Genomic DNA, 25,885 nt, shown 5'->3' on the forward strand with positions numbered 1-25,885 from the left:
ACCTCTGAGGTCTCCCTCTTTTCCTCCTGCCTGGCAGCTCCCTCCTCAACATCCTTTGTCCAATACAATCCACTGTCCCTCCTCTGCACATGTCCAAACCGTCTCAGCCTTGCTTCTCTAACTTTGTCTCCAAACTGCTCGACCTGAGCTGTTGAGCATTCATTTCTAATCCTGTCCATCTCCGTCACTCCCAACCAAAAAATCTCCATTACTATAAATTATTCTATTGATTATAATAAAGTAAAACACACCAGCTATGACTTTGGTGAATGGTAGATTAAGCATGAAGTGACACGGCGGTGTGGTGGTTAACACTGGGTCTGGGCCAGAATCCAGCAGCTGGCTGGGGCCTTTTTGTTTGGCATTTGCATGTTCTTGTTGTGGCTGCATGGGTTCTCTGGGTACTCTGGCTTCCTCCCACAGTTTAAAAGACATGCATTTTAGGTTAACTGGTAACTCAAAATTGTTTGTGGGTGTGAATGTCTGTATCTCTTTCTTAGCCCTGAGATAGACCGGAACTCTGTCCAAGGCGTACCACACCTTTTGACCTATGACAACTGGATAAGCTCCAAGCCCCATTGTTTTTAAGAAACTGGATGTATGGGTGGATGATTTTTTCATAACATGGTGTTTTGCCAAAGATTTTCATTCAGGGAGGATGCCTGGAGAAAGCTTTAGTTGACTTATACTCACGCTTGAGGCCACTGTCTTACTGGAAATTCCAATAATTAACAGGCTTTAAAATTACTCCCTGAGAGAATGTCTCTTCTTGTAACTCGCCTGATATTTAAAGCATAAACTATGGCAGCCACACAGATTTACCACTCCCAACAGCAGCAAAGCACCCTGACAACAGGGCAGAGCCATCTCTGTGCTTGACTGTTAGGATTGTGTTGTTCTAATTATAAATGGCTTTTTTTCTACTGCAGGCATGCTCCTGATTTATGAGTACAAACTGGTCCCATAAGTCTCCTCACTTCAGAACCCTGCAAGCATACCCAAAACTCTAACTTTTTTGTTGTATGTTCACTGTTCATCAGCCTTATACGTGGAATCTTACAGTCTGTATGGATACGTAAGTCTTGCCTGAATCCTCTTGTAGAAATTTGGTTTCTTTTTAAGGTATAATGAAATAATTTTAAGACTGTCCCGTTTTTTTCATCTGAGCTTCAACCTCCTCCCCCACCCGCCCCCACCGGGCAGGCCACATTTAAATTTAGAAGAAACAGAACCACAAAAAGATGAGCTGCATTTGCACCCGTTTGATAGCAATACATGAAACAGCTGTCGATTGATCATGATGGTATTACAAAAAACTCATTAGGAAACATGTCACTCAGTGTTTTTTTTTTTTTAAAGAATTCTCAGTTACACAGAAACCTTACATTTAATGTTCTGATTGAAAGAGAGCACATGCTCATTGTAGTACTTGTACTAATTATGATATTTGGGTTGACGTAAAAAATAAATTAGGCTTGAACCACAACACAAGATGGCAGTATGAATCTCCTCTTGTTCATCTGCTTGTTGCCACACACAGCTGCTCTTTGGACTTTACACTGTGCTTTAAGGAGACAAATTGTACAAACATAGCTGAAGGCCTCTCCTCCATGCAGACGTGCCTGCATGCTGATCACTGATGTGCAGTTGATACAGTTTGTTTCCCGCTGCTGATAAAATAAACTTGAACAAAAAAAATAGCCTGTTTACAGTAGATACTCTAGTTTAAAGTTCGTGTTCAAACACATTTCTCAGTTCTAGCTGAGAAATAACTCATGTTTCTCTTAAGTAAAACAGTCCTTTCCACACTTGTTTTACTCCACGGCTGTGTGGCTGCTGCCTGTCTACAGTGGGTCGAGTTTAACTGTTGTAATATGAAAAGAACATGTGATCTGAGTGAGGCAGCATTTACAGTACAGACATGGCCCAAGTGTTGACTAGGCAGCTAGTGTCTAATCTTAGCCTGACCTTTACTTCCCCTCTTTGACCTTAAGCTGCAAAGCAGAGGCCAAGACTGGCATGCATGCACTCGGGGTGGTGGTAGTTCAGCTATGCCTGAACTGTTGGACAGAAGCCATAAAACAAACCATCACTGTCCAGCTGTGGTGCAGAACGACACGTCTGCAGGTCTGCTGCTGACCCTGTGGGCAGCTGAGGTAGAAAATAAAAGTTACTAAATATTACTATTTTATTCAGTTAGACCTGCAAAGTGTTGCAAGTTCAAATGCTTCTCTAGTGACAAGATGCCATGCCAGGTTTGGATTCACTATCAGGAGTGCCGGCTGCTAAGGCCCAGTATAGTGGCAGGGGGTATTAGTGAAAGATTGGGACTGACTGGCCTCCTGGTTTAAAGTGACACCCTCATTATTTGGATTTATTTTTAATATATCTCGACCTCCTTTCTTTTCTGTGTCGACACTGTTGCCATAAAAAGACAAAAACGTACTTAAAAAAATCAGATAACAACAGTGAAAACAGCGAACCCTGCAGCACCGAGACAAAGCCGACAAAATAACCTGCCTCCCAATGACGCGTTTCAGCGGTTACCAAATAACCTGATAAAGCCAAAATTCAGCTGAGTAAATCTACCCCTGTGCACATGCGCGCTGTGATCATGTGCTCACGTTAGGTAACCAAAGTTCAACTTTTGACTTCTGCTGAAGGGATGGAGCAGCAGAAAAAGAAGAGTAGCAACAGAGCAAAGGGTCATGGTCTTTGGACAGTAAATGTCACAGCCATGAAGGAGAGATTTGATCCCTCGTTTGCTCCCTCTGTGTGTCTGTATTTACTGAGAAGGTCAGAGAGAGACCCCTCTCTTTTTTCAGTCCACTATCTGAGGACTCTAATATGTGGGTATCTATATCTGGTCCTCTTAAAAGTGGAAACACAAAGCAGGCCTGATGGCACGGGCTGCTGGAATAATGAAAAATGAGTTAAATATTTCCCAGATTCAGGCCTTTAATGCGCAGCAGAGCTTAGATCATAAGACCAGAGCTTTTTAAAAGTAAAGTTGCAGCGGCCAGTCTGCATGTCTCTGTGCATCTGACGACCTTGACATTCAGAGGGGGCGGGGCGAGGAGTGGTCACCATTGATGGGGGCGTGGCTGCACACCTCGGTCAATCATAAAACACACAGCTTAACTTTGCTCTTCCCCACTCACATCCGGAGTCCCAAGACAGACAGAGGCCCTTCACAAACGGTAAATACCTTCAAATAATTTAATGGCTTCAGGCTGCATGACTCAACGCGCTGATTTAGATCACCTGGAAAAATCTGCATGAGCTTAATTGTGCCTAATTTGAAAGCACACGTGGTCCTAAAGTCAAAAGAAACTCACTTTACATCATCGTTACGTTTGAAGTTTAGCAGGACAAGAGATTTAATTTGTTTATTAAGTCATTCCTACTTTTAGTTTTGCAGAGTCTGAACTTTTTTCCTCGATGCAGGTTAGCTTTGAGTTTTACTTGGACTGTGATCACAGATAGCTTATCAGTAGAATACTTTTCACATGTTGTTCTTGAAGTTGTCTTCACTTATCTTAACCTGCAATCCAAGCAGCTATCATCAAGTTAATGCTAATAAAGAACCTCATAAATTTCGCAATGCTACCCTTTTTCCCCTCTCATTTTTCCCTCCAGAGGACTAGACCAACCCAGGCAAAATGGTGAAAGTCGGTATCAATGGGTAAGAATGATCATCCCCTTCACTTCCTCTAAATCTTTCTAATTAAACCAAATGAGCAACACACACTGAGGTTCAGCTTTGGACTTTTCTTTGAAACTCCCACCACCACACCCCCATCATCAGTGGGGAATGGTTACCACGCCGCTGTCTTGGCTCAGGTTTCCACGCTTGTTAAAGTTTGTTTTATGAACTCCTGTATTAAAGAATGCAGGTATTATGCAAGATGCTATGCAAGTGTATGGAATAATTTGTGATTATTTAAATGAGGGCCCAGTCCAGTACACTGCAAGTCTGCAGTTCAGTGCACTTTAAGGATTAATGTATAACATTTCACATTATTCAGTGTTGGGGAACAGCTACATAAAACTTGTCCCAGGCTGGTCTTCTGTCCTGTCACTTTACTGGAGTGTCTATTTTTAAAATTAGCCTTCAAAAAGGGTCTTTTCCCTTCTACAAACTGTGTTATTTAAATGGTGACAGCCGGCTGTTCTCATGTTCTTTGAACTTTAGCCCTCTGCAGATACAAAATAGCCAGTGCCTTTGACCTTGGGGTCATCAGCGAGTGAAAGGCGACCTATGTAACCTAAATGTCAATGAGCACACGTGTTCTGACGCGGATCTACGCATTTGTTTTCAATAAATTGTCATCCACCCGCCTCTCTTCCTGGTCTCTCAGGACAGAGTGTATCTATGCGCCCGGATTTTTGGACCTGTGGTTAAAAAGTAACCCTGCTGTTGTTCAAACAGTGCACTGCGTAACCAGGATTACCACATTGGAGGTTAATTTCGACTTTAGCCTCTCAGAGAGAAAAGCCATAAGGTGTGCACACACACCCCTCAGCCCCTCCTCTTGAACCCTGGCCTTTCTTCTACTGTGGTGTCAGGTCTTCTGGGGAGATTTCGCCCCACACAAAAGAAAAATCTAAACTGTTACAGGAAAGCCTCTGACTAAATATCAAACTCTGCTCTGATTTATTATTTTTAAATCTTTTTAGTGTTTATCATCTTAACAAGCGCCTTCATTTCACCGAAACTCAAAGACGTGAATGTAGTCAGTTTAATGTGGTGTGATGTCTCCACCTACTGGCCAGAATGAGAAACGCCTCTTGTTCATTTTTCAGATTCGGCCGCATCGGTCGTCTGGTGACCCGTGCTGGTTTCCACTCCAAGAAGGTGGAGATTGTCGCTATCAATGACCCCTTCATCGACCTTGAGTACATGGTCAGTCAAAGAGGAAACGAAAGGAATATAAAGTGTTAGCTCGAACTCACCACAAGCTTTGTATGACTGAATGTTAGAATAACATAATTCTAGTAAAATTAGTCAAATACTTGTTGGATTTTTTTTTCTTCTTCCATGTCCAGTAAGTATGAATTTCATCATTTTTAGCAAACTGGGTAAATTAAATATAAAATGAGGGCTTTTGGAGCCAGGAACACACACTTCACATGCATTATTTCCACTTATATTTTTTTTTAAAGATATTTAAGTTGTGAAGTTTTTGTGAACCCTGTCTAAAAAGTTCTCCTTATCCGCTCTCTAGGTCTACATGTTCAAGTATGACTCCACCCACGGCCGCTACAAAGGCGAGGTGAAGGCTGAGGGAGACAAGCTGGTCATCGATGGACACAAAATCACCGTTTTCCATGAGTAAGTTGAGTTCGCCTGCCATATTTGTATAAGCTATTAATTTGTGTAATGGTTTCAGAGATAACCCCTATTTTTCCTTGTAACAATTTTCTTTCTTCAGGAGGGACCCCACCAATATTAAATGGGGTGAGGCTGGTGCAGAGTATGTGGTGGAGTCCACTGGTGTGTTTACCACAATTGAGAAGGCCTCTGTAAGTGTTAAATCATGTAAAATGTGAATGCAGAAAAAGGTTGTATGCCATATGTGATATGCAAAAAGGAAACTGAATGATTTCAATGCAATGCTGCAGGCTCACTTGAAGGGTGGTGCCAAGAGAGTCATCATCTCTGCCCCCAGCGCTGACGCTCCCATGTTTGTCATGGGTGTCAACCACGAGAAGTATGACAAGTCCCTCAAGGTTGTCAGGTAAGAATCTTTTTGGAATATTTGGAGATGAATGAGTTTTTGATGCCAAAATCACAGATGGAGGAATATATTTTGAACACAACGAATAACAACTACACATCTGTTCTAATAAAAGTTGTGACAGTCTTTACTGATCTTGCATTTAGAATTAATTTCATTCATTAAACATTTCATTTTAAAAATTAAACTTGACTGATGTTATTTCTTTTTCCATAGCAATGCTTCCTGCACAACCAACTGCCTGGCACCTCTGGCCAAGGTCATCAATGACAACTTTGGCATCATTGAGGGTCTGATGGTAGGAATTCATATACAGCACTTGAACAGTTTTGAAGAAATGATGTTTAAGCTACATTTTTAATTGTCCTCCTATTTTTATTTTTCTGTTTATGTCTATTAGAGCACAGTTCACGCCATCACTGCCACCCAGAAGACCGTGGATGGTCCCTCTGGCAAGCTGTGGAGGGATGGCCGTGGCGCCAGCCAGAACATCATCCCTGCTTCTACTGGTGCTGCCAAAGCTGTCGGCAAAGTCATCCCTGAGCTCAATGGGTGAGTGCAAAGAAAACACTACTCTAATGTACAATTTAAAACAATATTTTGCTTTGTAAAGGTGATGAAATGCTCCAGTACTCAAGTGAAACTTTTTTTTTCTCTTCCCCAGCAAGCTGACTGGCATGGCCTTCCGTGTGCCCACCCCCAACGTGTCAGTGGTTGACCTGACAGTCCGTCTGGAGAAACCAGTGAGTATCACACGTGCAATTTACAAAATATTGATCTAGAAATTTCCTTTTTTAAAATCAAAGACATCCACCCATTTTAAATTCATATTTACACATGTGGTTCACCTCTTGTGTTTTTTTTTTTTTTTTTTTTTTTTTTTTTTTTATTTCTTTAAAAATGCAAATATAACTGCTTTGCTTTTTCAGGCCAAATACGATGACATCAAGAAGGTTGTGAAGGCTGCCGCTGATGGACCCATGAAGGGCATTCTGGGATACACAGAGCACCAGGTACACCCTGAACTTTGTCACTTCATGGCTACATTTTGTCTGTGGATCTCCTTGCTGATGTGCCACACTCTTCTCCCCCTAAAGGTCGTGTCCACAGACTTCAACGGCGACTGCCATTCATCCATCTTTGATGCCGGCGCTGGCATTGCCCTCAACGACCACTTTGTCAAGCTGGTCACATGGTACGCCTTCAACACTGGTTACTTTCAATGGCTTTCTATTTATTGCCAGTGTTTCCTGCTAACCTCTCCCCTCTTCGCCAGGTATGACAATGAGTTTGGATACAGCAACCGTGTCTGCGACCTGATGGCCCACATGGCTAGCAAGGAGTAAATTTGGCTGTCGCTGAACTGTCGCATTGCCCACATTCTTCTTACTCCTGAGTTACAAATGTACAAAAAGGCATTGTATTCTCTGTGACTCTGGTTTCGTCATGTAGCCATCCCCCATAATACGCCTGAGGAAAGGTCCCACATAGAGCAAAAGAAGATTTAAATTGGAGACCAATGCTTTTTTTTTTTTTCTTTTTTTTCTTTTCTATTTTTCAAATTCCCTGTTCTGTTCTTGGGTTTGGAGTAAAGGTGTGAATGTATTTGCTTGTCTGTAGTACTGAAGTACTGCAGTGGTGGAATAAAGTCCTTCGTTTGTGAGATTCAGTCTCCTGTTCCTCCTTTATATCTGAACAGAAATGTATGAAGACTGATCTGGAGGAGTAGATTGGTTATTTACTGAAAAGGAAAATGAGCTTTAGTGGTTTAGTGCTGTTCTTGATGAATTTCTGACAAGACATTAACATTTAAATATATAAAGGTGAATTCAGTTTATTTTCATAATAATAGAATTTTTAGTTTTAAACAAGGTTGGTTTTTTTTTTTTTTTTTTTTTGTCCATTACTGACATCAAACTCTGGAACACAAAGGGGCTGCTGCACAGCCCTGAGAGGATGTCTGATGGGTAAAAACTTTGCAGAATGTTTGAAATAAAAGATGAGGCTAATGTTAGGACTGACACTTAATGTACCTCAATGGTGAGATCAGTGAATATGATGGGACACACAAGCAGGTGCTGAAGTGGAGAGGATCACCAAAAATCCTATCTAGGAGTTGAGGTGAGATCTGGTGACTGTGGAGGTCCTAGTGTACAATTATTCATTGTTTTACACTTGCTAAAGCATCTGTAGAGAAACATGTGCACCATCACTACTCTTTGTATTAATTTTGTCTCAGTATGACAAAATAACTTAAAAGCACTCATATGACGTGTGGATTGATTTGTTTAAGTAATTAAAAAGTTGTTCTGCTGGAAGTCTGGCTCCTCTGGTGCCTTCCTGGAGGACGGTAAGGCCTCAGAAAGCAGCTGCTGTGATGCCTTTTGGATCCACATGGAGGTGCTGACAATCCAGGATAAATCATCAAGGATGTGGACACCCAGACTCCACCTGTGCACCTCTGACATAGACCTGATCCTATTACAGTGGTGTTAATAGCTCTGGATTGCCTTTTTTCAAACCTCTTGTTTGTCAGTCTTTCACAAAACTGAGGAATGTGAGGAGAACCCGAGCCAAACAATGCACAATATAGCTATACTAACACATCACTCAGCTAAGATTATGAAGCTCTTTCCTGAAATCTGTCTCAGCAGGTCGGTGACACCTTCTCCTAACCTCTGACTCAAACTAAACCCATCTATGATGGGGAACAAAATTCATAATTCTCTCTATTTTAAAACCAAAGTTTGTCTACAGATCACAACTCAGTATGTCAGGAAAAAGCACACTGCACTTTCTGTAGGTAATAAAGTGTAGGGCCATCCTACCCTCAGGGGTGCCTGAGCTAATGGGACTTATTAACCCCACAGTGCTCCACTCAGGTGATTTAGCTTTATGGTCACATTGAAAGATAGTGGGTTACAGGGGAGGTGTTTTTATTTATTTTTTGCTACTTCGTGTGATAAGTAACATAAGCACCAGTAATTTTAGGCATGTAACTGGCGAACTGTATAGCAGTCTTCTTGTTTAACTCTCCATCAGATTTAATAAGAATAAACAAACATGCTGAATTACTCAAAAAAAACCCAAACTGGACTAATTCTAACTTAAATTTAAATGACCGCAAAACAGTGAAAGCGTGATTTCCAGGTTTGACGTCACGGTTCAGTCCAGTTTCACTAAATCCTCTAATGTTTTTTGTTTGGAACTGTGGCTAATGATTTTAAATGTGAACAAGAAAGCAAACAGTTAATTAAGGCTCCTCTATTCGCGTATTTACGGCAGACGGATCTTCCAATCCCGCAGCGCTTTCTCCTGCCTGCGGTCACAGCTTGTTGCCAGAACTTCAGTAACGCGGAGACGCCGGATTTCTTTCTTATTCATTCATGCTCTGCGGCTTTTTCTTCTTTTATTTAACATTTATTTTGCAAAGCATCACGCTGAGGCGCACGTCCAGTGTTCTGTAGTCTTCTTCCAAATCCATCTGTCCTGATTTAGGCTGTTTTTGTTTCTGTGGATCGTCAGAGAGCACTGATCCATCAGCCGACGTTAAGACCTTTGGGCTTTAAGGATAAGATTCTTATTTATAAACAGTTATATAACCAAGTGAACGGGGCTATAGGCGTTTTACGCACACGCCGTTCCTGGATGTCAGACTTCTTATTATCTATATTATAACAATATTCTGTTGTAGCAAGCCAGTTCCTGTCCGTGTTCATGCCAGATCTGCAGCGATTCAGTTTTCCATACCATAGCATGAATCCTTTGTTGGGGGCCAACGCGCATCTCCAACAGCATCCGCAGCAGAACCAGGCGCCCGGACACCCGGACTCTCCCTCAGGTCTCCTTCCCGACGCTGTTTTCGGTGCACCGGACCCGGCTTCCCTTCTGCTGGGTGAGCAGCCTGGCCCGGGGCCTGACCAGGCGGGGCCTGACTTCACCGCACCCTCGCAGTCTTCACCTTACCTCCATCACAGCAGCCACTATCAGCACCGCCCTGTGCCGCATCCCCCTGCTGCGATGGCTCTCAGAAACGACCTGGGCTCCAACATCAGCGTCCTCAAAACTCTCAACCTGCGCTTCAGATGCTTTTTGGCTAAAGTGCACGAATTAGAGCGCAGAAATAAGATTCTGGAGAAGCAGCTGCAGCAGGCGCTGGACGCCAACAAGGGCTGCCAAGGTGGATGCTGTGAGAACCAGGCGCACACCCAGGAGGTAAGCGTGCAGACGGGATTTGTCGGAACGATACAGCTTAGGCCCGGCTCCCTACCCTTCCACAACACCAACAACTCGGCCAGGAGGCCTACGACACTGTTCACAACGCCTCTCGCGCCAGCCCTGCCACCTGCAGCCTCTGAAAACTCGAGTGCAACACAAACAAATGCCGCTTGCAACCCAGCCATTACCATCAGCCTATCCTCCCCCTGTGTGGACTCCGGCTCTAAAACGGGAACTAACAACAGCACAGGTCCGGGAGCCTCCACCAACCCTCCTCCACGGTTCCTTCCGGGCACAATCTGGTCCTACAACCACACCCGCAAGTGCGGCCCTGGTGCTGAGCGTCTGACCAGCCCAGGAGTATCCTGGGTGCACCCTGATGGAGTTGGTGTCCAGATTGACACCATCACCCCCGAGATAAGAGCCCTGTACAATGTCCTGGCTAAAGTGAAGAGGGAGAGAGATGAGTATAAACGCAGGTAAATGGACCAAACCCTTTATTGCAGTTCCTTCAGGGTCATTTAAAAAATAAATAAATCTTGTGATTGCTCTGTAGCTTTATTGAGTGTATGTAATGCTCTACTTTGGAGAAGTGAGCAGAACAGCTGCAGACCAGCTGTCTCCTGCAACACCACAGAGTCAGCACAAAAACTCTACATCAATCACTTCAAGCCTGGAACTGCATTCATCACATGACTAACCACAGAGGCAGGTGCTGCTGCTACAAATACACTAAAAAATATTAACACCTCAGGGGACAAACATGAAGTAGAATCAAGGTCAAAGCTTAGTGGTCGTCCTCTGTGCAACCAAACATTTAGCTCAGTTTGTACACGTTTTATGGGTCAGATGCCAACATCAGTATCAGCTTTTAGAGTTAAAAGTTGTTATACTGACATATTAGCAAATATTATTTAAATAATACACATAAACACCCATTCTTTTATATTAAAAGAGAAGATAATGTCTCATTGTTTATTATCTTTCCAAGAATGTATTCTTGTAGATGTCCTTATGCAAGTGCTGCAGACATTTATCCGAGTGTTTTTAAACTGTGGAGTCTGAGCTGGACAAACTGTGTGATGACACCATTTTCTAAAGAAAAAAAATGGCCCCATCTTTTTTTTGTCAGCATTATGTTCTGCAAGAAAATATTAGCAGGCTAGTATATTATTTGGATTTTATTAACATATGGTCACTCAAACTGAATGGTGCATTTTCTTTACAAGAGTATTATGGAGAGCCATCATGTTTATGTTGAAAGGCAGTAATGATTTTATCTAGAGACAAGTTCAGAAAGGAAATGTGAAAATAGAATTCACGATTGTATTTTTGGATATTATGTCGAGACTCATTACTTACAGCCTCATTTACCAACATTTAAGTGAACTAATTATTTATGGGGGATTTGGCTATGAGCCCCTTTTCAAGTAAGAACCAATCTTTTATGTTGAACATTTACTGGTTGTAGCTTATCAACAATCAACTAAATATCTGAGGGTTTTGATGCAGAATAACAAGCATCAGCTCTTATTCTGTGAAAGTGAGATGGATGAGTAGAAGCGGATTAACCATTGTCGAGAATATGAGATCGTGTAATCCACAGTTGCTACTGTGAGCTCATGCGACTTTATCTGATGACATCACCAGTTCAAATATGGATGCTTTGATCTCCATTTTAGAAAGACAGCTGTCTGTGTATGTGGCCAATCACTTAATCGCTAATATGGAACAATGTGATTGGTCTTTTCTCCAGAAAGCTTAGCAATAACATCTAAAACTGCATAAATCCTATTGTAAATTTGAAGTTTGTCCAACAGCTTTGGTGGATTGTGTATTATTTGTAATTATTTGTTAACTCCAAAAGGTCCTTTGCACATTCATCATTAAATTCCCTCAGATTATATCCAATTGAGCAGCCATGCATTCTTCACAGCGGAGATCCTGAGCACAGTATAGTGGGCTCTTTGTGTATGAAGCACATTGACGACTTTAACAATCCAGAGAGTGTGAGACAGATGAGGCGCATGCTTTCTCTGTCTGTAGAGACACTAGTGTGCCTCATTTCCCAGCCTGCTGTCCAGACATATATACATTTTATTTGTGAATCGAGGGGTTTCACACACTTTGTCCCTCTAAGTCTTAAAATTAGTTTTCCTCCCCTAATGAGTTGTTTTGAGGGGTCTCTGCAGCCCCCTTCAGTTTACCTCAGGACAAATGAGTACGTCACAAAATGTTTCTTCATGCGAAACTTATTCTCTCAGATTCAGGCTATTACATAGCTTTTAAAATATTAATACCATTTTATAATGTAATGCTTGTTATCTTATTTTTATTATATCTGTTTTAGAACCTTTACTGTAAACTCCAACCTAAAGCAGCTTGTGGTGTATTTTAATTTTTAGACTTACCCTCCTCTAGCTCTCCGCACTGTTCTTTTATTTTTTTCAAGGACAACTGTCTCTCCCCCCATTACCCTCCTTCTGTCACTGCCAAAAAAACCCCCCTCACTCTGCCAACCACACGCTCTAGCTCATATTTTCTTTCTCTTTTAAAACCGACACAGTCGCACCTTTTCTTCCTTTCTCACACTCTCTTCCTTCCACTGCGCACCGTCGTCCTCTCTACACTCCATACTGTATCTGCAATGCAGCATGCACTGCAAGATGTAACTGGTGGAGGGGGGCTTGGCTTGCAGAAGGAAGTGCCTCTCAGTTTTCTGTGCGCGCTCTCCTTACTGATCAAACAAGCACCTGCTATGACAACAACAACCCCTGTTTCATGACTCAGTTTATTTCAGATTTAGTATTCCCTGTAGGGATTCTTGTACTGCAGCATTCTGCATTTTAAACAGCTTTTCTATAAGAGGCTGCAGACTGCAGTGAGTGAATTTCCCCTTGTGGTATGAAATCACAGAAATTGTGATCACATACGCAGAGGTCTCTGCTCGGGCTTTTAAATGCGTTAAAGATCAGATTCACGGGCACAGTCGTCTGAGATGCATCAGTGAGTTGGCCTGTGAGGGATCAGTGATTCACTCAGTTGAACACCTTTTTTTATTATCTTTAATGTAACTGCAGTAAACTGATTTTAGTGTGAGACTCAAACACTTAGACTGAAATCTAGTTGTGCTTTTTTGTGCAGATAAATGACAGCCTATCTACTGAGTACTCCAAATCTCATTCACACAGTACTTTTATCTATGCCTAAGGATACTTCAAGACATGGACAGGAAGAGCTGAAGATCAATTTACTGACCTTCCTGGACCATGTCCACCTTTAAAAAAAAGAAAAAAGAAGATGTAATATAAATTCTGATGAAATTAAAAATGTGTTTATGGGACGGATTCCAGTGGAGATAGAAAATATTTTCAGGTTGTCTGTATCATATTCTTACTTCTGGGAGAAAAGGTCTAATAAAAATGATCATGAAATGATATTAGAGGTCAACTTTCAGGACCATTGTGACCTGATTCCAGGACTCCATCCCATTTGTGTGGCGTCGGGAATAAAATGGATTTAGTTAACTGAAGAATTTGTACACTTATTATAAAATAACAATATTTCATACAATAATTAATTGGTGAAATTGATGAATCCAAAGGGTCAAAGGTCAGCTTCACTGTAACAATGTAATACTCTGCAAAAACACTTTTCTGGCCATTAATCAACATCAAAACTGAGACGGTGACCGTGTTTCACATTTAGTTTGAAACAAATTGGAGACTCCAAACAAACTGGAGATGCTAGTACATCTTTACTTACTTTTACTACATGTCTGGTCACACATATGCTAGTTATTTTAGGCATTTTGCCTGGAAACTGGGAAGACTGAGTAAAGGGCCTCAGGTCAGAGCTGAAGTCAGGCAACTGCATTTAACCCTGCAGCATGTGGTTGCCTTCTCAGCCTCAGCCTACACCAGCGCCTTTTAAAGTGTTAAAGCACAGATTTAATTCCACTTTTAGGTAGGCGGTGCTCAGCAGTGAGTGCAGAGTAAATTGCTGCTGCTAAGCAACTTGTTATCCATCTCCTGTCGAAAGTGTGTTTTGTTTGGTTGATCCTTGATTGCTGAATTACTTGATGTAATGAATCATCAAGAATGTGATTGTTGTAGTTAGAGGTGCATTTTAGATGGACTTTTAGCCCCTTTAGCCTTTCAACTTCCCGAATTAATTGATTCACAGGAGCATTGCCTGCTTTTCTAAATGTCAAGAGGTGCAAAGCTGATGAATACCTAATTTATGTTTTGTTCTTTGTCTCTGATCTCTGTATCTGAGAAGACATGAACTAGAAGATTATTAATGTCTTTCTTAAACTTATCTCTGTGTCTCCTAGATGGGAAGAGGAATACACTATGAGGATGGATCTGCAACAGAAGATTGCAGACTTACAGGAGGTAACATTGTGTACCCTTTTTCTGTCCGTTCTTGTATTTCTCAAGATGGGGGAACATAAATCTGTTTATATAGTCACACTGTGGGGACTGAAAGTCTCGATATTATAAATGATTATATGTTATTATGAAGGCAGAGGTTAGATTTTGGCAAGTACCCGCAATAGTTGCTGTCAGGCTAAGTCCTCAGAAAACTGGTGTGAGTTCTCTGAGGTGACAGAATTAAAGACGTGTGTGTGTGTGTGTGTGTGTGTGAATGTTTGTTAAGACATATCCTTTCGCTTTAAATTTTAAATTCTATGCTGCATGAGACGCTTTAGCTAAGGCTGCGCTGGCCTCTTTACAATAATGTTAAAGGTTAAATAGTTTCATGAAAGTGAGAGAAGTAGGGCGGATTAGTTTGGTTTAATATAGATTGTGCTGCAGCTGTTTGTTGATCTTGCCAAGCACAGACCTCTTTCTCTTTGCTGGCAATAATTATTAGCTTCTTTAGCTGCTATCAATGAGTCATGCAATGCTAGTGCACTCTTTTTTAATTGATTTGCTTTTTTCCTGAAACCCCTTAACCATCCACTGCTAACAGTGCCAAAATGCATTTAAGGAAATGAAAGTTGTATTTTTATCTGCCTGTCGCAAACCATCAAATTGCAATATCTGTATTTCTTGCATTTGTGTCCTTATAAACACATTTCCCCACAATGAAACCATTCATTATGGCATAATTTAGTTTATATATAGCCAAAGTGAAATGCTGAAAAATGTAAACTAAAGAACCAAAGAAAGAACTTAAACTAGCCATGGGATGTGTAGTCAGTATTGCCAGTGGTGTGAGAGAGTGCGTGAGTGAGGAAACGGCATATGCAATGTTGTCTCGTGCAATGCAACAAACCAAGATACAACCAAAATCTCAGAAGTGTCTCTGGAGAGGAAAGCCACGCTGGCAGCTGAGCTCTGAGGGCTTTTGTAGAGCACACTGGGCCCAGGTGCTGCCAGTTGTGCTAATTAGTCGGCACCTGCAGTACACGAGTGCTACACAGGCAGACTGAAACGCAGGTGGGGTGAGTGGGTCGTCTTGTGTCTTAACAAACACTAATGCTTGATTAGCATTAGTGTTTGATTGAAGTCTGCTTTTATTCTACATGTACGTGATGAAGAGTAGCCGTGACATTCATCTTTTTTTGTGCAGTAACAGTTAAGAGCGAGAATATGAATACCACTGAGATGACAGATAAAGCCCCCAAAATGAATGCCTCCTACCCCCCAAATGTTGACTTCATGGCAAAGGTCTCATTCTAAGCCCAGTGGTTTCCTGTATCTGTGTTTTTGAGCATGTGCCCCATTGCGAGGAATCTTTACCTGACCCAATTTGACAGGAAATACCACCGCACTTTAAGCCCACGAAAGGTTAAAAAAAAATGCTTCACGAGTATTGTAACTGCAGCACGTGTGAATAAATCAGTGGGGAGACTTTGAGGGTTACCATGATGTCAGACTCATTTAGAGCTTCCCAGAAGTGATTATGCATTTAGGATTTGAATGTGCTCTTTGCAGATAAAATCTTTTTGCACAATGTGACCCAAAAACTACAGTAAAGAGAGTTGTGGTTTAGTGCATTTGTTCATTATGACTTCTTTTGCGTGTGCAGGACCTGCAGGAGAGCGAAGGCTGCCAGGACGAGCTGGTTCGCAGGGTTCAGCATCTGAATACGGAGCTGGTTGTCTTCAAAGGGCTCCTGAGCAATGTAAGCTCATACATTCATATAATAATCACAAACAGTTTTAGCTCTTTACAGTAATCAGATGTCCCTCTGCGTTGTACGAGATAAACTGCAGCGCACACCTATTCTAAAAAACAGTCACTAGGTAGTTTGTCCTTATAAGCTGCTTTCACACTGAAGCCCTGAACTTTTTTTAGACATCACCTGGATAAACGTGGCTGTGAGAACGCAAACATCCAACCCAACTCTTTAACCTGCCGACTCCGTACTGCAAAGTCTGCTGTCCAAATGCAACAATTTGTGCTGACGTGAGAGTACTGCAGGTTATAGTCCAGTGAATTCATAGCTAGCGAGTAGTCGTCATGGTTTCTGCATCCCGCACACTCTGCTCAAGCAGTACCTCCACGTAAGCCAATCAGGAGATTCCCTGCTGTGTTGTACGTGTGAGGAAGGATTCTCCAAGTCCATGTGTGAAACAGCTTGCTTTAGTTACAGCAGCGGTCCCCAACCTTGTAATTGTGTAACTTTATTAGCAGCGTCCTACTGAAATGCGCCAACAACATTGAGAGTAACATCCTCTTCTCTGCCCCTTAAAGCTCTCTGGTCATTACGGTAACGCGTAAATATTTCTTTCAAAATAAGACACACACGACACGGGAAAAGACCCAGGGAAACCGAGTTAACGATAAAAACAACAACTGAAAACCATACATTTCACAACTGAGCCTCAACTCTCGCGGTCTGGTACCAAACAAGTGGCCCGGGGACCGCTAAGTTTACAGGGGTTAGCGAGCGGTTTAGTCTTGTTTTCTATCTTTAGGGTGCTGTATAAGAAAATGGTGCTACTATTATGTCATAATCAGTCTTATTGGTACAATTTTCCAGTGATACTAAACAGTTCCTGTCTCCATCCTCTCTGTAGAATTTGTCAGATTTGGACAGCAAAATCCAGGAGAAAGCGATGAAGGTGGACATGGACATCTGCCGCAGGATCGACATCACTGCTCGTTTGTGTGATGTGGCCCAGCAGAGGAACTGTGAAGACGTCATCCAAATGTATCAGGTAGAACTGTTTAATCTCATCATCTCTGGTTCTTTTTTATCTGCTTTTAGCAAGTGTCTCCTTGTTAGTCTGATCCTCTAAACCCAAACTTTTCTGCAGGTTCCTAATAACCAACCATCTCTAAACTGCCGCCGTAAACAAACCCCTCTGTCCTTTAATGGGAGTGAGTGTGATGAGCCCGTCAGCACCTCCGAAAATGACGGAGCAGTGGTTAAAGATGAGGAGCACTGTGGAACTGCTGCTAATCAGATCAATGAGGAGATGCAGAGGATGCTAAACCAGCTGTGAGTGGTCTGAAAATGTAATTACTGTAATGCGAGTCGTCTTTTCAGGCCATGTGCATTTGTGTGTGTGCATTGATACTTTTTTTAAAATTTCAGGCGTGAATGTGAGTTTGAGGATGACTGTGACAGTCTGGCGTGGGAGGAGACTGAAGAGACGCTGCTGCTTTGGGAGGATTTCCCAGGATGCACTTTGCCTCCAGATCCCACCCACCCACCGGGAGAGGTAGGCAGCAGTCACTCAAGTTTAAGATTGAGAGAACTCTCTGTGAAGATTTAAAGCTCAAAGTTGTTAGAAATATACCTGTGGCTACCAGAGAGGAGCTAATTTATGAACATACATATAGAGGCTTCAAAAAAGCTGAAAAATTGAAAGATTTACCTTTAGCCATCTTTGTGGCATATTAAAAATACTAATTGCATGGGATTATGACTGTCAGAAGTTACCCCACCATCACCGTTTTCTGCAAAACATTCACACAGGATAAACAAGCCTGTGTTTTACTGAATATGACAGATATCTGTGGTCACCAGTTATAGATCTCACATAGTAAGCTGACACATGCAGTCATGTGAGAAAGAACTTTTTCACAAGGCTCTATTCATTTCTGTGAAAAACTAAGTACACTGCCGCAGTGTTCCCAGAAGCTCAGAGTAAATTCACCCCAAGTGCAGACTGTGCAGTGCTCTGACAGATTGCAACCACTTTTCAGACTCTACAGGCCACATTTAGCATATTAAATGTTAAAGTTCATGACAATACTATTAAAAAAAGACTCAACAAGTATGGCATATTTGTAAGGGTTACTAGGAGAAAGCCTATTTTCTTTAACCATTGTAGCACAGCTTGGTTTTGCAAAGTTGCATCTGAACAAACCACAAGATTTCTGGAACAGTGGGGTGGGGGGTGACATGAACTTGTTTTGCAGCTATAGGAGCTGGGCACCTTGCAGTTACTGAGTCGACCATGAGCTCCTCTGCATACCAACGTATTCTAGAGTCAAATCTGGCTGTCTGTCTGACAGCTGAAACTTGGCCCAAATTGGGTCATCCAGCAGGACATGTACAGCAGCAAATCTGTAAAATCAAAGTCTAGACCTCAACCAGACTCAGGTCTGGGATGTTAGACACTTGTGGATAAACAAGTGCCCTCAAACCTCAATAAACTGAAGCAACACTTTCAAGAAGAGTGGGCTAAAATTCCCCCAAAGGGACGTGAGAGACAGAACGTCATATAGAAAACAATTACTTAAGGTTATTTGTGCTAAAGGTGGTCATCCAGTCTGCTCATTCACACGAGGTACTTTGTTTTTCACAGGGCTGTGCAGTTCTTTCTTTTTGTTTTTCACGTGACCGTAACTAATGATCTTTCTGAAAGAGGGAACAGTTTTCATTACCATATGTTGGCATCTCATCATCCTTTCAGGTTTCAGTCAAATTGAGTTTCTGAATTGTCATGCACCTGCAAAAGGTGCAGGGAAAACAAAAAAAACTGAAACACTAAATCACAGATAACATCACAAGACGACCCACTCACCCCACCTGCGTTTCAGTCTGCCTGTGTAGCACTCGTGTACTGCAGGTGCCGACTAATTAGCACGACTGGCAGCACCTGGGCCCAGTGTGCTCTACAAACGCCCTCAGAGCTCAGCTGCCAGCGTGGCTTTCCTCTCCAGAGACACTTCTGAGATTTTGGTTGTATCTTGGTTTGTTGCATTGCACGAGACAACATTGCATATGCCGTTTCCTCACTCACGCACTCTCTCACACCGCTGGCAATACTGACTACACATCCCATGGCTAGTTTAAGTTCTTTCTTTGGTTCTTTAGTTTAAAAATAAACTGTTTCTTTAATTGGCACATGTGTGCATCTCTATTTTTGTCATTGTTGCGAAAACAGAGAGCATGACTAATTACTAAATTCTCTCAGCCCCACCAAGTAATGTTCATCCTGTGTGAATGCAGTTATAAAGAGACATCTGGCATCTATTATTACTTTAAAAAAACCTTTCAGCATTTCAGCTCTTTACACTGTTTAAGTCACTACATAAAGGAGTTTTATAAAGTAGAGGAAGCGCACTGTAATTTCTAAGTGCACATGGTTTGATATTGTTGCTTCAGATTTCAAAGAAGCTTTTGATTGTGTGGTTATAAGTGGACTTTATCCAGAACAGTAGGCAGAGTGGAGTCCTTCAGAGCTCAGTCTGCTGCCCTTCGGTGCTCTGCTGTGGCCGGGCCAATTCAGGCAACAAAACAACACTCGCACAAATCCAGCCTGTATTTAGCGTACATGGTGTTTGTTTCCAAGAAATGCATGTAGGTATTTGTTTTCATTCACCAGCTGTGTGCGCTTTGAAAAGTCTGCTCTTCTCCCATGGGAAATAAGTCAGTGAAATGTGAGCTGATGGGAGCACTGCAACAGCTGTGCTTTGATGGTTCTATGTCTGCGGTGATGTCTGATGATGTACACGTTAAACTGATTATAACTACCTTTCATCGCACGTAAATTTCCATGTCCATGTTTGTCTTCAGCAGGAGGACTGTCTGGAAAAGGTGATTAATGACACCGAATGTCTTTTCAAATCTCGAGAGAAGGAATACCAAGAGACCATTGACCAAATTGAGGTCAGACGCTTGCTCTGTACTTTTATATGTTAAACACCCTGTGTTAAATAACTTCCTTCGTCCTACATGCTGGCAGTTTGTTCTTTCATTTTTGCTGCATTCATCATCATGTCTCCTGCACTGTTTTTTTTGTGTCTTGCATTCACAAGACAATATGATGTCTAAATAATGACATTAAGTGAAACACTTTTACCATGCTTTGTTTTAATGGGGCAGTAGCCTGCCTTGCTGAATTTAATCTTTACTAAACAGTAAAGAACTTTAAAAGACTTTCTTTACATCTTTCATACATTTTAGATGAGTTTATGTAAACCTGAGCAGTTTGGCTGCACATAGTCAGGGGGTTGTTCAAGAAAGCAGCAACTCTGAGTCTAACTCTAAACTTTGACAGATAGTTTCTCAGACATTGACTAAGCCTACTTCCAGGCTAGAAAAGAAAAATTAAATGAAGGGCTTCACTGAAAACAGGTTATAGTCGAGGACTAACTAAGCTCTGTCCTTGTCTTATAAACCAGCCATGGGTTTGTTTACTGTGAGAGAGGAAACGCTGATCAGGGTATGTTTAGACTGAGTTAAGCAGTGCATGGGTAATGGAAAAAGCCATCATCAAGTGAGCGCCGATAGCATGATTCACTCTGGCTAAGGGCAAATAGAGAGCATAGATTGCCTTATAATCCAGTGGAGCTGGATTTTTTTTAACCTAAGTGTCTTTATTTTATCTCCTAGTCATCATTTACCCAGCTTAAATTTGACTTACTATGTAATAAAGCTGTGATCCTTCCAGTTTTTTACATTTGATTATTAAATCCCAGCTATAACTTGACAGAGACTACATCCGTCAAACTTTGCCTTTTTGACTATCGCACCGAAATCAGCGACTAAACCAAACAAGCTATCCACAAAGCTCTAAACACCATCAGTAACTTTAAGGACTTCAGTGTGTGAAAGTATTTAAACATGAATTGGTGCCAGAACACATTCAGAATGTCTGTGGTCTGAGTTTGAAAACTCACTTTAAACTGCAGCCTACAACTTCAGTTCAGTTGTAGCCTGAAGATTTTCACAATAACCAGTGACTGATTTTTGAATGAGCGATTATACAAGTGCTCATGTTAAATAAAAGAAATAGCAAACTTTCACTTAACGGGAGTCTGTTTGCAAAGGCATGCACTTTTACACATTTGTTTTGATATTGACTGCATGGGTGAGAAAGTGAGACTGAAAGACAGGTGGACTTGGAGAGAGTTTGTTGTAGAAAACCTGTTATCCTGACGTTGCTTAGAGATGGTGTTTTAGCTGTTTTTAGATGAGAAACAAAAGAGTTTTCTTCATCTCAAGGTAGTGAAAAAAAATCATAGCAGAACAACAATGGCAACAAAAAAAACCCTGTTAGATTGCTGTTGATTGCATGGGTATGTATTCTTGGAGTGATTTAGTCTAACTCTAAGTTTTCTGACTGTAGCTGGAATTGGCCACAGCTAAGAGCGACATGAACCGACACCTGCACGAGTACATGGAGATGTGCTCGATGAAGAGAGGCCTGGATGTTCAGATGGAGACTTGCAGGAGACTCATCACACAGAGCGAAGACAGGTACACCCGCACATAAACACACACTTAATGTTGATTTTATTGATCTATTTAGCTTCCTTTAAAAAAAAACTATTTGAGCAGTTTCAGTGTATACAGCATATCTAATTTATATTGTATTTAAAATAAACATTTATTAAATGGGTTATAAAACATTACAGTATAGGTGTATTCAGCTTTAATTATGTGTATCTAGTAAAGTTATTATTATAATCCATTTTTGTCGAAATGCATTATATTATTTCAACTTTCTTTATTTTGATTTGTTACCTGGTACACAATGATAGAAATGGTTATTACTTAGTTATGACTACACTATTTACTATATGTTTATTTGGCTTAAAATATAAATAAGCTTTATGCTTAATTGGCTGGACTTTATCACCTGAAAATCTATGCCAACTGTCTCCATTTACCTAAAAGCTATAATATTTAGCCATCTGAAAATATCGCACTTTATATCAAAACCTTTACTGAAAATTATAGCGAACTACCGAACCCACAGGTAGGGAGAGTTTAGTTTTTACTGAAAAAAATGATGCATTTCTCTTTCTGCCCCTCTCAGTCCATCTGCTGTGCCTCCACCCGCTGAGGAGAGTGAAGCGAGAGAAAACGACAAGCCGTCGGTATCTCCACCTTCTTCCTCGAGCAGTGGGAGAACATGACACATGCTCACTCCAGCGTTAACAGCGGCTGTGGTCACGTCAACTGCATCCATGACCACACCGATACAATGGGCGCTGACTACGTGACTACGGCAACACCATGTTTACGTACTTATTTGACGAGTCATTTCTTTTTCTGGACACTTTGAAAAGTGAGATGGAACTGACTGAGCGAGGAAGTCTGTCATTGTGCTTCATTTTGTGACGATTCAGTAGGTTGAAGGACCTAGGTTCAGTTGACTGTAAGTGTGGTTACAAGAAGACATAGCATGACTTATTCATTACACACAAATGGACACAAGCTAAAACAAGGATAATGTAAGCATCTTAAACTCCTCTCTGATCTGCTTTTATGGTCACTGAAGCTCTAAAAGTTCAATTCACATTTACAGGAATATTTCCAGGAAACAATGAAGCTTCAGTCTTAAAATAATATAACACTGAATTTTTGAATTTGAATCTTTATCCACACATGTATGTTTAATAAGAAGCCGTGAGAGAGCATTTTACTGGCTTGCAGCTGCATTAACAGTTCATCATATCTCTTGTATAAACGATAATAGAATCACAGGCAAAGCAAACCTGAGGCAATAAATGAACAGTTAAAGATAAAGCAGAAAAGCAGAAAAACACAAACATTATGTGCATTTTTACTGGAGCAACAGAGTTGAATCTTTGACTAACAACAGGCCTCCTTCCAATAAAGTGAGGTGTTTTCCGGATAATAAGGGAAATGTATGTAAAATTTTAATCTGGGCTCTTCAGAAAAACCTTAAAACTTCAGATTTTCAAGTCATTTCAAAGTGATTAAAAAAAAAACCCCAACTGAAATCCTGAGAAGTTGCTCTTCAGATCTGTGGTGTTTTATGTTCCTCAGCCTTAAACCAGATGATATAAGAGTTTCTTTCTATTGTTCTCCTGAAGCCCTTGATCAAATATAACAGGAGTTAATTGGGAAAGTTGAATCTCACTCCTCTTACTCGGATGCCTCCAGTTCAGAAAGTGTACATGTGTTCGCTTTGAGGACCACATTGTTTAAAAAATGGCAGTAAAATGTTGGCTATAAGCTGAAAACTGTGGGCCTCCTGGCAGATTTTTCATCAGAATTTTTGTGTAGTCGTCTGACCACTGAGCTGGTCGATTTGGTGCAAGAACACTGTTTCTTTAATGATGTAGGAGAGGATATGCATTGACAAAGAACAATAATACAGAATTTATTCAAGGATAACATGGCAAAAGCAAACAATCCAAACAATGAAATCAAGATTTTGGCCTCCGTAACCTGCGAGCTACATCTGTGACACAGCAGAGGCTGATTTGTTCCTTGGCTCGTTTGGACACATTCGTTTACCCTAAATCTGTAAATAAATGGCCAAATTAGCTTATATTTCCTGTGCAGATGCAAAAACTTTTAACAATAATACAACATAGTCACAGTAGTAAGTCGCATGTCTATATCACCATCGTTTTGGTATCAGCATGAGGCAGTCCAAACCACCCTGCTGTTCACAGAGAATTCCATCATTCATCTTGACGATGTCGTAGATGATGTTGGAGCTTCAATCATTTCATATGAGTCACATCTGAAATACCACAAACACCGTAGTCTGTTTTGAACTTTGTAGTTTTCGGGAAAGGTGAGGGAGCAATGACCACAGTGTCGGGAGGAGGTTGATCTTTAGTTTTGAACGTAACCGTAGTCTCTGTCTGCTGCACTTCAAAGACCGACTAAAGTACTGGATGATAGAGTCACTCAAGGGTCATGTAAGGGTTGTTAATAATCTTTATTTTTTAGCAGTAATGCTTATTATAGATTAGAGTGAAGGCTGTATGTTTGAGTAAAGCTGCATGGTTGAGCAGAATCACTTTGAGGATAGTGGAAAAACAAAAAGGCTGTCATGTAATAATGTAAGTTAGTCACCGAGTGCCAAAATAATATTTAGATTGTGAATCAACAGGAAATTGCTTAAAAAAGACTAAACATAGCTGCTGAAGCTATTTCACCAAGGTGCTTGATGTATAGAAGTGAACCTACGTTTTGCATATAGAAAAGAAGAGCAAAGCAAAACTGTACCATAAGAAACAATCAGTAGTATAACCTGAAAAACAAAATATCCTGACCTACTGCAAACGGACTATTACATTTGTTCTATTTACATTTCCTTTCCTTATGAAAAAAAAAGTGTCGTTGGTGAACGCATCACATACCTCATTTTTACTTTAATTATGTCTATTGGCATATTTAACCCACATGTTCCTTTGTAGGAAAACACATACAGCGCACAGCTGTCAGGTGGACGCCCCCTCCATCACAACTCTATTATTAGACACTGTTTTAAATGGTGTTGTTTCTTCTGTGTAGATGAACCAGGTGAAGTAACTCACTTTAGTGCTTTGTTTCAGCAGGAGGGTGCAGTTTAGCTCATGCATGTGTTGCAGTTGTAATCAGCTGAGCGCCGATCTGAGAAGATCAGGCGTCGGGTGCATTGTGAAAGGCATAAAACACCATCTCTCTTTGTACCGTTACACTTTAACGCACTGAGTGAATTTATATGTATGCATGTGCCAGTGTGTATGTTTGTTTGACCAGCGAGTGTTTTTAAGAAGACTCTTACCGGGGTAGATGCACAACATTAAGAAGGATCAAACTGTAAAATCTCATATTGTCTCAAGCAGTTCAACGCCAACAAAATGACTTCTGAAACTGAGCTGTGTTTTCATGGTGACCACCTGAAAAATTCAGAATCTGATGATCATGTAGGTTTTCTTTCCCAGTAGCGCTGTTTCTTTATGAGTGTATGCCAAGTAAACTCAGTGTAAAAATATCTCAGTTCAGGAAGATGAACGGAAATGCAAATGCTTTTGTGAAAGGATGGCTTTGATATTATATGCATAACAGAAATATAGCTTTGAATATATACTCGTGTTTAAAGAACAGAGGTAAATGAAGACTCCACAGTGGAAATGATGGCAGATGAGAGCAAAAGAGTTTTTGTTCTTGTCTTCACACAACAGAAAACCTTATTTACCAATTTTTTTTAAGAAAATTATGCCACAGAGTCAGAACTATTGATCTAAAATCCAAATGTGTGACTTTGCAGCTTTAAACATCAAGAAAAAGTAACTTTGGCTGGAAAAGGCTTCACTGCAGAGCTGCTGTATGTAATATGTTGAGAGAGGCTGGATGAATGAATAAAAGATGCAACTGAGCAACAATGCGTGCAGTCATTTCCCTGTATTAAGTTCAACAGTTTTTTTCTAACAGTTATCTGAAGGCACTTTATACCAAGATAAAGACTCTAAAGCATTACAGATAAAAAAAAATGAAAGATAGAATCATCCAAATCTCATTAAGTAACCACTTGATGAAATTTTGGAGAAAGACAAACTCCCTTTAAATACAAAGAAATCTCCAGTAGAACCAGGCTCAGAGAGGGTGACCATCTGCTGGAAGAGATTGGGGTGAGATGACCATAATTTTACTCTTTCTATCCATCTTAACATTAAACTCAAAACCTAAAAGTAGTGTTACTGCGTTAACACCTTTATCCTTCATACTTGATTATCCTTATTTCAAATTTTACATTTTAC

At 40.9% G+C, this 25,885-nt stretch overlaps 2 protein-coding genes across 3 annotated transcripts; both read left to right on the plus strand.

The window, feature by feature from the left end:
- The first annotated feature begins 3,162 nt into the window (after positions 1–3,162).
- gapdh (glyceraldehyde-3-phosphate dehydrogenase) lies at positions 3,163–7,493 on the plus strand. Its single transcript, XM_063485653.1, has 12 exons — positions 3,163–3,200; positions 3,640–3,685; positions 4,807–4,906; positions 5,229–5,335; positions 5,436–5,526; positions 5,626–5,741; positions 5,958–6,039; positions 6,142–6,293; positions 6,406–6,484; positions 6,671–6,754; positions 6,839–6,936; positions 7,018–7,493. Exons 2-12 carry the CDS (start codon positions 3,663–3,665, stop codon positions 7,085–7,087), a joined length of 1,002 nt encoding a protein of 333 aa, XP_063341723.1. The 5' UTR covers positions 3,163–3,200; positions 3,640–3,662; the 3' UTR covers positions 7,088–7,493.
- Positions 7,494–8,812: 1,319 nt separating this feature from the next.
- Positions 8,813–25,504, plus strand: iffo1b (intermediate filament family orphan 1b). Of its 2 annotated transcripts, none has more exons than XM_063486059.1 (9): positions 8,813–10,438; positions 14,296–14,356; positions 15,999–16,094; positions 16,993–17,133; positions 17,233–17,417; positions 17,514–17,640; positions 19,950–20,039; positions 21,502–21,632; positions 22,195–25,504. In XM_063486059.1, the coding sequence occupies exons 1-9, from the start codon at positions 9,459–9,461 to the stop codon at positions 22,292–22,294; spliced, it is 1,911 nt and encodes a 636-aa protein (XP_063342129.1). In that variant the 5' UTR covers positions 8,813–9,458; the 3' UTR covers positions 22,295–25,504. The 2 variants fall into 2 exon arrangements, with proteins under 2 accessions (XP_063342129.1, XP_063342128.1); XM_063486058.1 differs by having other exon boundaries at positions 8,814–10,438; positions 19,947–20,039.
- Positions 25,505–25,885: the final 381 nt, after the last annotated feature.

This window comes from Pelmatolapia mariae, linkage group LG10_11 (genome assembly GCF_036321145.2).
Source record: "Pelmatolapia mariae isolate MD_Pm_ZW linkage group LG10_11, Pm_UMD_F_2, whole genome shotgun sequence".
Taxonomy (NCBI): Eukaryota; Metazoa; Chordata; class Actinopteri; order Cichliformes; family Cichlidae; genus Pelmatolapia; species Pelmatolapia mariae.

Bases quoted from the DNA above. Each gene is read 5' to 3' on its own strand.
- gapdh (XM_063485653.1), top strand. From the start codon at position 3,663: ATGGTGAAAGTCGGTATCAATGG. The intron at 5,336-5,435 runs GTAAGTTGAGTT...TTCTTTCTTCAG, and splicing joins AAAATCACCGTTTTCCATGA to GAGGGACCCCACCAATATTA. The intron at 6,294-6,405 runs GTGAGTGCAAAG...TCTCTTCCCCAG, and splicing joins GTCATCCCTGAGCTCAATGG to CAAGCTGACTGGCATGGCCT.
- iffo1b (XM_063486058.1), top strand. From the start codon at position 9,459: ATGCCAGATCTGCAGCGATTCAGTTTTCCATACCATAGCATGAATCCT. The intron at 16,095-16,992 runs GTAAGCTCATAC...TCCTCTCTGTAG, and splicing joins TCAAAGGGCTCCTGAGCAAT to AATTTGTCAGATTTGGACAG. The intron at 17,134-17,232 runs GTAGAACTGTTT...ACTTTTCTGCAG, and splicing joins ACGTCATCCAAATGTATCAG to GTTCCTAATAACCAACCATC.